The 12219-nt window shown below is 38.3% G+C and overlaps 1 protein-coding gene across 4 annotated transcripts in view; it reads right to left on the bottom strand.

The window, feature by feature from the left end:
• LOC145451490 (adhesion G protein-coupled receptor L2-like) overlaps positions 1-7039 on the bottom strand; it is a 28628-nt gene extending 21589 nt beyond the window's left edge. Inside the window, exons 1-4 of one of the 4 annotated variants that reach the window (XM_080329703.1) lie at positions 6472-7039; positions 1096-1193; positions 428-537; positions 158-267 (exon numbers count right to left, since the gene is read on the bottom strand). In XM_080329703.1, coding sequence (XP_080185829.1) covers positions 158-267; positions 428-537; positions 1096-1193; positions 6472-6526 — 373 coding nt within the window. In that variant the 5' untranslated portion in view covers positions 6527-7039. The remainder of the gene's footprint in view (positions 1-157; positions 268-427; positions 538-1095; positions 1194-6471) is intronic. The other 3 variants (XM_080329702.1, XM_080329705.1, XM_080329704.1) reach the window with 3 other exon arrangements.
• Positions 7040-12219: the final 5180 nt, after the last annotated feature.

Below are 12219 nucleotides of genomic sequence, written 5' to 3' on the forward strand. Positions count from 1 at the left end.
TTTTGAAAATCCAGTAGTTTTTGCGATCTGAAGTTTTAGTACGATACATAAGTTCCACAATGCTACACAGCAGAGGGTAGATTCAATCAATCCGGCTAGTCTTGACTTTGCTAGTCAAATTGGTTTGGTGTAATTCCCTCACTCAATGTCGACTTACGAAATTTCACGCAGTCGTAAATAACTTCGAGATACTTTCCGACACCGGGACACGGGTCCGGAAATATGCTTCTGTTGATGTCGAAAATGCATTGCGTTAGATTGTTGCATCTGGAAAATACGCAAGGCTTATACGTTGGTTATCTCTAAGCAGGGTGAAACCGCAGCAGGATATTTTTGTAACGATGTGATCAAGTTAGAAGGTTGTCAGTTGATACAATAAAACTGCTATAGTCCGTAGTTTGTTCGGCTAACACTGTGTGTAGCCTACCTGCTAGCCACGATCTCCTTTGCGTTTGCCAAGTCGCAAGTCGTGAAATTCGTTGCCCTGAAAGAGCCGCAGTGCTTCTCGTCCAGTCTTCCGTAGTGTGCTGACAGAATCTGAGGCAAATATGGATGGGTCTGGAGCTACATTTGGGATCAATGCGAGGATATTTGCCGGTTGGCGATTTGGGATAGGAGTGTAAACCGAATCATAGTATAAAGATTAGGATTGCGTTTAAAACAAATGGTGTTCTAAAACACTTTGTTTAAAATATTTTTTGCAAATTATATTAGAACTAGAATATTATTTCCACATTTTTTTCACATCAGACTGGAATTAAAGTTACTGGATTGGCAAAAACTTGAAAATAGAACGAAATCAGGAATTATTAGGGAATACAACAAAGACCAAGTTAATTTCATATCGAATCAGAGATTCCACTCATAAGGGTGACAATGACAAGTGTCTGTACACTATACAGCAAACTCTTGTCGCACTATGACTACGCAGTTCTGTATCATTTTCTGGTAAGCCAGACATTAGAATAGAATTAAAATTAGAGCATAAAAATATTCGACAGAATAGATTAGAAATAAATTACCGGTACTTCGCACTAATTATGTAATTAAACAACTAGAATTATTTAGGTATCCCAGTCTGGCAACGTATCATACCTTTATGACGTCACCACCGGGGCATTCGATGTCAAACGGGAATCCATCGCATTGTAGTTCTCTTCTCCCGAGATTACCATCCCTCCAATACATTTCGCCTGGAAAACAAAATCACTCTGAATTCTGATCATATGAATTGTGATATTCAATAAAAGACTGACGTAATCCTTGCCACAACCTCAGATTTATCACCTCAGTTTTAGTCGTATAATTCAGCTAATTAGAGCGAAATGACGATAATCCAATTCTAATCTAATTTGTGAAATGTTTGTATGCTCCAATTTTGGTTTTACTATAGTTTCTGGTTCCCCTGAAAATGTTACAGGAGAATTGTATAGTGGGAAACGATCCAGCTCGTTGTGCATACATTTGTCAGTGTCTTGCTTACTTGAATGAATTGAACTTGATTAAATTTTCAATATTTCGCGAATTGCAGTAATTCTCATTCTAATCTAGTTTGGAAAAAGCTGTCCAGCTATGATATTAATTCTAATCTAATTTGTAAGAAAAACTGTTTACAGTTTAGCTTTAATACTAATTCCAGTCTATTTTTAAAAAATGTTTCCGGTTAGATAATTCTAATTCTAGTTTACTTTGAAAAAAACTGCTTAGCTATAATTCTACTTCTGATCTAATTCTAATTATAATCCTAATTCTAGGATAATTTGGAAAAAGCTGTGTAGCTATAATTTTAATTCTAATCTAATTTGTACAAGAACTGTTAAGCTATAATTCTAGTTCGAGTTTAGGTTGGGGAAACTGTGTAGCTGTAATTCTACTTCCAATCTAATATGTAAAATTCTGTTTAGCTATAATTCTAATTCTAGTCAAGCTCGGAACAAAATTGTGTAGTTATAATTCTAATCTAATTTGTAAATAACTGTGTAGCCATAATTCTAATTCTAGTCTAATTTGGAAAAAAAACGAAATAGCTATAATTATCATTATAATGTAATTTGGAAAATCTGAAATTTTTGTAATCATTTAACTCTGGATCCCGTGTCTTTTTTTTTACCTTTGTGGCACAGCAAAATAGGTAGCAGTACCATTCAACCCTGACGTCATCACATCCGATACTATAATAAGGCCTGTGACGGACGACTAATTTAATTAAGTCTTTACAAGACGCCCAGTAAATGAATTCCGATCTGGGAAAACAGTGGTCTCGTATGACTGTACGTAGGCTACATATGAGTAAATAAAGTCGTTTCTCAGTCGTAATTCCGGGAGGAATTTCAATTTTGATCATTTCTCATAACTCAATCGAAATCTTATAACCTGCCAATTCAGTTCTCAAAAAGAACCCGGGAAACAGGTGAACCAAGTTCGATTCGTTTTGGAGAAGTCCTTCAAAATTCTCAATCGATATTATTTATGCTATGCAGGGAAAAACAATCATGCCACAGAAAAAACGAATCAAATTACAATACCTAAAGGTGATATTAGCCATCCCGACTCGAAAATTATGACATCATAACATGAATAGTAATCAACCATATTATTTGAGGATACTCTTGGGGACACAGAACTTCAATATACAATTGAATATAATACATTCATATTGAAGTAAACCAGAATATTTTCGGCTGAAACTATAGCCAAGAGTAATCATCAGAATAGTACAGATTTTAAAAGTACTTAGTCGCCAATGGATGAAATGTCGAATGATGGAGGCGAACGTATTAATATACGAAAATGCAAACGTATTACGAAGCTGTCGTGATAATAAGAGGAGCGTGTTACACGATTATGTACTAAAGTCGCAGCAGTGAAGTCGTAGTATCAGCAGATTATCTTACTATCAAAATAAGTTGATCAGTTTACGATTATTAAGTTAAATATTGATCTACATTTGCGAGATATCGTTTCCGAATTGAATACCGTCTGTCATTTCAAAACCTGTACAAGTTTAGACTTCAATTTGTATGGGAATATTTTGGTCTCTTGAAATTTTGACCATTGGTCATGCCATACCTATTGGCTATTACCTCTATGAAAGTTCTTAACGTGCGAATGATAGATATATGACACCGTTTGCTTAAATGTTCCCGTGACGATCGTTGACTCATAGAGCAGCCGTATAACCATGTCCGGAAAAAATATTCCCATGACCAGAGGTGGTCAAAGTGGTAAGCGTTGGAACTCAAGTAGAAGTAGAAGTAACGTTATAACTTTATACTCATGTAGTCAAGTTGAACCAGAAATATAAACAGTTAAACGCTTCCAATGAAAGTCAAACTGTCATCGAGTATAAGCTGAAATTCAAAGTTTGAAGAGTTATAGGATACTAATTCTGTGTGAGTAGTTTCAGGAGGTAGATCTGATGGAGGCGTACAGGAATTGTATATTTTAAGCAATTAATCGAATGGGACTACCGTACTTACGAAATTGCAAAGTGCGCCCATTAACGCGTTTTATAAGGAATTCCGCAAATAGTAGGGCAACACACATTATACCATGGATGCTCAATTATTTTGAGCACAAGGTCCATATTCAGAATAGGGAAATTCTCTTAGATCCGCTAGCAGTCTCGCCGAACAATATCAAAGGTTAACTCTCCCACCTCGCGGCCAAATCCGGACAATCTACTCGTGGATACTCCTAATTTTTGGCCTTTTACGTCGGTTTAATGACGCTTGTGGTGTGAGTACCTTATCCGCATATTTTACTTACGGATACTAAACCAGATAAAGGTTGTGGTCCGGATCCAGCACTTCAAAGACCCACACTTCGAAAATCACTGACTAACAACAAGTATGGATTGCCAAACCGTTACCGTTGTAGATCTCGTGTTTAACTCGCGGAAAGCAGCTATAGCTCAAGTCGCGAACTTGATGCTTGGTCGCGGCGTTGTGAATTATTCATGCCGCGTATTAATATAAATCATTCATGCAGCGACAACAGCAGCGATGATTGGGAAAGTGATGGAACATTGAGAGACGCCAAACGCAATCGATCGCGCAGTACCGGTACTCATCGAGTTGTTGGTGACTGTGTTGCAAATGAGTTAATGTTCGGATGTCAAGTATTCAAATGAAGGTCATTTACATTCAAATTCTCACAGAGGCGTGTCCTCTACGAAATACTACCATATGCTCGGGACGGAATACAAGAAAACGCATCGCTCTATCAAGTATGCCGGACCTCTAGTGTGGAACACCATCTCGCCGACTATCCGACAGTTGTCGAGCATGTCCATTGTCCAGTCCACTGTCCACATTCAAGTAGAAATGCAAGCCATTTCTACTGAAATTCCCGCAGCCCCCAGGATTGCCGGACCACAATCTGACATATCAAGCTCGCCCATCGCCAATGCGTCATTCATTTTCATCACTATATTCCTTTTATGTTGTCCCTTATTTCTTTCCATATGGTGTGAATGTGCTTGTGAAATGTGCATGACGCTTCTTCACATCGTCTAGGTCCAGAGGTGGGTGTCTGATTTCAAAGACTATTTCAAGTCATTTCGACACCTTCCAATCTTTTCATTCTATCGCAGTCTTGTGGTGTTTTGAAATTCTGGAGATTTTTTAATAAACTGACACTGATATTGCACCCCTCCTAGACCCTATATCAGCTTGTGGAGAAGAAGCAATTGCAACCATCATATAAAATATTGCCTTGCTAGCGTGTGTTGGGGGTGGAGGTGAATTAGTTTGTGGGCAAAATTTCTTTCGAAATTTCCGGCCCAAGTTATTTGCTATTCCGCCCATGTTACTAATCCTGTATAGGCCTACATTTTGAGTAAAGTTGTGTTTTTCGTTAATTTGGTGGTGCGCAACAAAATCATAGAACTTCGATGTGGTACGCGGTGAGAAAAAGGTTGCGAACCATTGCTTCAAGCGGTCATTACGTCGTTACCAGCAGTATATTTGCCCAAAACAGTTCAGTATTTCGTGCTTATTACCAGGGATCCAACTGGGATATTTCGAAAAACCAAGATGTGGACGCTAAAACAAGAGAGAAAAACCCAGGTTCCTATATTATAGGCAAATTTCCATAGGATATGAAACTGGAAATATATCAAGCCAAGGCCTACGATAACGAAGTTATCGTAGGCCCCGATCAAGCATTGTTACGACCTCGTATATGGAGTTCATTTTTGTGATTTCACTCGGAATATCTGCCTAATTTGAATATGCAAGTCCAAATACATGATGAGGAAACGTTATTAAGGGTATGGAAATTGATTTTTGCGTGTCATATCGTATCCCATAAGTTCATTTGCAGTGGTTGTTTAATGTTTACCTTAGGCGGTTTGTTAGATTCAGGGTTAATTTGAGCCTGCGATTCTAGTAATGGATGCAACTCCATTAGAGACGAGATGTGTGATTGATGGACATTAGGAAAATGCATTTTCGTGAGGATAACTGGCCTTTTCCATGATATGATTTCCACTTCATTTTATCAAAAACTGAAACGATCCGGATCTGTGAAATCAGCAAACGATCGGGTTCGTAGGTTTCTATATCTAGTAATTGGCGCAGTAGCTCAACTCTCAGTCGTACATAAACTTTGTATTCACATTTTTTCCGAGCGGCACGCCATACATACAAGTAAATCGAAAAGGTAAACAGTTGGAAAAAATTTGAAAACCCCCACAATAGAAGACTAAACAATGGTATCAAATCGAGCATTATCAACCCGGCAATCAGACTTGCACAAACTACCCATTTAGTTAGTTGACGGTCAACTAACTAACATTTTTTGGGTTGATGTAGTACTAGTTTTAGTTTAGGATATTTACAAAGTCAGTTGTTCTAGTTCTACTCATAGTCACGGCTTTTGAAAAGTGAGTAATTCTGCCTAGTTCTAGTTGCAGATTTTGAAAAGTCAGCAGTTCTAGTTGAGAATTTTAAAAAGTAAGTAGTTCTAGTTCTAGTTGCGGATTTTAAAAAGTGAATAGTCTTAGTTGAGGATTTTCAAACGTGAGTAGTTCCAGTTCAGTCGCAGATTTCAAAGAGTGAGTAGTTCTAGTTCTAGTTGCAGATTTTGTAAATCCAGTAGTTTGTGCATTAATGTGCAATTCCGTTGGCAATGGATGAAGTAGCGTAGTGAACAGCACTATACAGTTGTACAGTACAGTAGCCTACATGATGAATGATTCGCTGGGAAAGTGGACGAATTAGCAGAAGCCTTGCACAGAATTTGTTCGAATCCACCGAAATGCATAAGAATTAGACCAGTAAACATGACCACAGCAGGCTTGGGAATTAGGTTGAAGACGCCGACGCCAGTAATTGAAGAGGTAAGCGAATAACACGATACTCCGACATCTAACTGCAGTACAATATCACGGAAAGTGTATAGGCACTGCTCAGTGCGCTTCCATGCCAGTATTTGGGCCGAGAACAGCTTAGTACAAAAAGTTCTTACCTCGTATTTGTAACAAAGTCGATATGTACAACGCTCCTATAAATGCTTTCGCCATCGTTGATAAACTCGCATGTAACTATATATAAACTTTAACAATGAGCTGGGCCTTCGCAGAAATTCGTCGCAGTGTGAAGATCTTTACAATCGCTCCAGCGTAACCTCGATGCGATTTTACTCCGGACAAACATTCATGTCATACAATACCGTAATTTACGTAAATCATTGCATATTCGCCAAATGTCCTGCGTCGAAAAGATAACACGTTACACAGTGATTACTGAATAATATATATTCATATTGAAATACAGCCGAATATTTTCGGCTGACACTCGTCAGGGGCAATCGTCAGTAACCACTAACCGGACCACGACCTAACATCGACCTCGCCTTCCGCCACATGCCGCCTCATTTTGTCGCTTGCGTCTTATATTCTCTGCATTACTTTTCATTCAGTGTGCATGCCTCTTCTTTACTTCGACTAGGCCAAGGTGGGCGTCTGATCTTAAAGACTACTTTAAGTTGTTTCGACACCTTCCTATCCTTTCATTGTATCGCAGTTTTGTGGTGTGTTGAAATGATGAAAATATTAATAAAACTGACTGACTGACTGACCAGTTGAATTGTACAGCAACAATCGTATCACCAAATACTATTTAATTGTATATTGCTATTCTTAACATAGTCATAATATATCAAACACCCGAATTCCTAAACAGTGCATGCCGCAATCAGTGACACTATTACCCGCTGAAAGTTGTAAATTCGTCCTACGTAATCGCACCAGCAGTGCTGAGACCATACTATTGAATATATATATTCATATTGCAATGAACTAGTAAAATGAAATGGTTCATTACAATACGAATATACTATTCAATTGTATATTGAAGCTCTGTACCTCCAAGAATCTCTTGAAACAATACTGCATGCTCACATGCACAGACAGCAGACACGAATATCGACTAGGCGCGTATTCAGGAGATATAATGAGCATGAATCGATATCAGGAATGCCAACAGGGAAACTTGCGACTTCGCCGCGCAAGATAAACTCCTTATATAATGAAGAGGCAATAGAGCTCTGGCAGGAGATTTCAATTTTCCCTTCAAATCGATTACCAGATGGTTTGTATTATTGCCGGTTTTGAGACTCGGCGTCCGTTTGGCTGACTCGGTAACCAACAATCCCAGCGTCGAACGCCCGCTTTAATTACCGCCTTAGTCAGCTACTGGGCATTCTTTATCATACGCATTTATGATGTAAAACACATGTCCGATGCATTATTAATGATCCCTAGCTTTTGGAAGTGTATCTTTTTCCAAGATACAGTGAAACTGTAAACTGCTTGTTACCGTATTGAAAATATGTTAAAAAATTCACTACCCCCGTTCAATGTGAAGGCACCGTTCGGGGATATTAGCACAGCATAGGTATAAGAATGGTAATCATTCGACTTCGCTTAATTCCGACACTTTGGTTCCGCTCACTTTTTGGCCGAGTTAAGCGGAAAATCAATTGTTCGCTTCATAGACGTGCGTAAAGGCACACAACGCAATCAAACTACGATATAAACTGCTATATAAATTAATTGCAACTGCGTTATACTGCAGTAATTGGCACAGATCGCATAAAACGCACTTTCGTTATACCTTCAGGATAGTTGTATTGTATTTTCGAGACCAGGCCATTCAACAAATATTGTACTTAGGGTTGCATTTAAAACAAACGGTGTTTTAAAACACTATAGTATTTACGATGAGCACAACTTTAATAAATAAACAAAGAATCGGCCACCGTAAATACTATTTTATTCAAATCCAAATTTTTCGACGGCAATAACTCCGCTTCCACTGGTTAGAATTGAACCAAATTTGGTGAGCATCGTTTCTATAGACAGCTTAACACTTTCATGGGGTGAACAGAAAATTTTCAAATTTTTTATTATTTATTTTTATATAATAAATATAAACTTTCTTCTCCTGTAGCAAAGCGGTGACTGGCTGGAATTGAACCAAATTTTGTGTGTAGGCTTAAATTAGGTGACCTAACACTTTTATCAAGAAGCCAGTACGATTTGAGAAAAAAATCATTTTTGAAGAGCCCTACTGTATACTGTATTACTGCGTAACACATGCATATGGTTCAAACAGTACTTTTTGATGTCCCCACCAACGCAACTAACTACCAGACTGTCACGGAAGCGTCTTCGCTTTTTCTTCGTTTACTTCAGCGAGCAATTTCACGTTCACTGTTGAACTTTTTTGTACCAATATGTTCTACGAGACGGACGCAATTGTAGCCAATTGGAAGCGACTATGAAAATGTCGAGACCTTGTATGAGTCCATTGTCGATTGCTACTGCAAGGATCGTCATTGTTTCACTATAATTACTCATACTGTGTTAAAGCAGACGAAGTGGTTTATTGTGCCATGACCTAACGATTGTAATTGCGAGCCTGTGTCCGAATTAACCAGAGTTTTTTTCTACGTGCAATTATTACTTTGTCGGCCAAATAAAACTGTTGTCCGGGTTATAAGGTGTCCGAATTAAGCAATGTCGACTGTACAGTATAGTATATACAACAGTCGGTAATTTGACGCGTATCCCAACTGTCATGAAGATCAGCCTGCATGCTTACATTCAATCAAAGTCCTTCGATTTAAAACGGATCAGTACTTTATATGCAGACAAGAGAGTATTATACCATGCATGATTCTGACATGATTACAGATCACGCAAATGTGTGGCTGTAATCCGCGCGTGTTTACGAAACGCAAATTCGATTTATTGTAGCTTGCACCCTGGTGGCTACAGTTGCGGGAGCTATATATAATTGAATAGTATATTAAAGTTCTGTACCTCCAAGAAGCTCTACATATTTATCTATATATAGATAGAAAGACTTCAAGGTCACACAAACAACGCGATTGGTTCTCTGCTATTTGCGGCCTAGAATATTCAATGCCAAGTCGCTATATTCGAAAGCATAGTCGGATATTTTCGGTCACTTAGCATCCTATATCTCTTAATGGAGTTTTCGCGCGAGCTTGTCAGCAAACTGTCAAAATCATTAGCGTCGGCTGCGCGCCGAACGCGGCTCTAATGGGGGAGATGTTTAAAAATTTATTCAATAAGAATAAATTGCATTAAACGCGTGTTTATTCCATAATAGTCCAACTCGGCGATGATGAAACAAGCACAAAAAGGTACGAGATATGCGTGCAGCGTTACGCAAAGGTTAGATACTGGATCGCCATTATAGACATAAGCTCCATTTCCTCATAACATGTGCCCAAGTTAAGTTACCAATGTGATTACCGATGACTATTAACTATACAAGCATGAGTCCATGAAGCATTTGACATCGATAATTATCTTAGATTAGTGGTAATATAGGATGTGGAATGTAGATACTTTTGTGATGAAGTCACATCGAATGAATGATTAGGAACCAGGCTTGGACAGCTAGAAAATTGACAGCTTTTCAAAACTAGATTGGAATTGGAATTATAACTATACAATTTTATTTTCAAATTACTTTAGACCTAGAATTATATATGCACGTTTTTTTTTCAAATTACATCAGAATTAGGTGTTGTAGCTACACAGATTTTTCAAAATTCGATTAGAATTAGAATTACTGACTTAGCGAAAACTTGGGAATTGAATCAAATTCAGCTCATGTCAAATCAGAATCAGCGTGATACAAACATGAGATGGAAAGAATATCAGTGCATCGCTGTCTGCATTGAAATCCTGCCATACTATACACACGTAAGGGGTTTGTCTCAAATCGATAAAATCTGCCACAAGAAACGCAGTAATCAAATGAAACCGTTCCGATGGGAACACACAGTTAAGATGTTCCACATTAAATGCTTTCAAAGGCAAATTCAAATTGAATCTCCCATTGAATCCAGCGAATAAATGTCTATCCCGTTCCGAACTCAATAATCGTAAAATGGCAAGCGACTGATCTTGGTGTCATAAAGTAGTGACTCATTTATCAGGTGCGCCGATGGAAAACCAGCTCGGCGTGAAATGTCTGCATGCGGTCAGGAAAACGATCACACACAACTACAGTGAGCGAACTAGCTTCAATCACAGCCAAAACCAGGTATACCCGAATGTAAGAGACAATATCACTGATTATAATCAGCACTCCATCCTGCACACCGGACTTCCATATAAATTTGAGCAAAATACCGGTAATCTGATTCTAATATAATTTGGGTAATGTTTCTAGGGTGTAATTCTAATCGACAAGGTAGCGTAATGGTGGATCGCCTGGCTTCTTGGTCGGTATAGGTTGTGGATTCAATCCCAGGCAGAGTCAAACCAAATACCTGATTAGTAACACTGGTACCGTGGCTTACCCGCTTAGCGCTCGCATTATCGGGATAGGGTGGTACAGGGCCATTTCTGTACCTGCCTTGTCCAGCGGCATATGCACATCATGCACTCATGGTATGCGCAGGTCGTGTGTAGATACGTATGTCATGAGTCGGTGTATATGCTGTAAAAGCACCAAGGATAAAATATACTTCGTCCTATCCTTTCCTATCCTATCCTAATTACTAGTTAGAGAAGAACTGATGTATATAGTGTATAGCGCGAAACGCACCGGGCTTGGTGCATACGGGCAGTTGCCAAAATTGCAAATCTAATGTAATTTAGAAAAAAATATGTAGCTATATTTCTAATTCTAATCTATTTTTTTTAAATAGCTATAATTCTACTTCGAGTGTGGTTTGGAAATAAATTTGTTAGCCGATTGCTTGCTGGTGAGAATCAACTCATATTCGATCTGAAGTGAGCTCGATTTGTGTTGTATTTCATTTGCGAATTCACTAGTATTTTTATTATAGTTTGGAAACAACTGTGCATCTTAATTCTAATTCTATTCTAATTTGAAATAGCTGAGAATTTTCTAAGTTGACGCACAAGAATAAGCAACAAATGATGCGATTGTTGATATACAATGTTCTTTCTAATTCTCTACTAGTTTCTGACGATTACCCCTGACGAGTGTCAGCCGAAAATATCCGGGTTCATTTCAATTTGAATATACCATTCAATTGTATATCGAAGTTCTGTGCCTCCAAGAAGCTAATCGTTTAATAAGTTGACGCCGAGGCCGAAAATCATTCAATACCAGTTGGGATGAAGCACCGCCAGTAACGGTATCGTGCCGCCAGCATATATCAGTGGTTATTATTTAATTCGATACACTCGGATGCGAAGCTTCATAACGGCCGATTGTCCACTCGAACCCACTTCAAACACACCAGCCACTCAAAATATACATTACTCGAAATATTTTAACAGGCATCACAACATAGCACCATATCAAAGCACATGTCTCGATGTTCAAAGCTATATACGACTATATAGGATGGCTGATGTACAGACTATCATTTGATAGCATAATTTGGATGCGGTTCCGCTTTGGATTTATTATGGTTTACAATTTACAGACGCGGTTTAAAATTCACACAATATTACACTTCGAAAGCAGTATTAAAGTATGTTAAATAGCTTATTAGAGGTACAGAACTTCAATATTCAATTGGGTGGTAGATTAATATTGAAATAAGTCTGAATATTTTCGGGTGACACTTGTCTGGAATAATTGTCAGCAACCAGGCTTGGGCAACAATATTATACTATTTGTCTAATTGGACTAGTTAGAGCGGAATGCCGGTAATTTAATCCAACCCAATTTCAGGCTTTTCTGAAAATGCTCC

This window comes from Botryllus schlosseri, chromosome 12 (assembly GCF_051294905.1).
Source record: "Botryllus schlosseri isolate E-star chromosome 12, Bs_hap1, whole genome shotgun sequence".
Taxonomy (NCBI): Eukaryota; Metazoa; Chordata; class Ascidiacea; order Stolidobranchia; family Styelidae; genus Botryllus; species Botryllus schlosseri.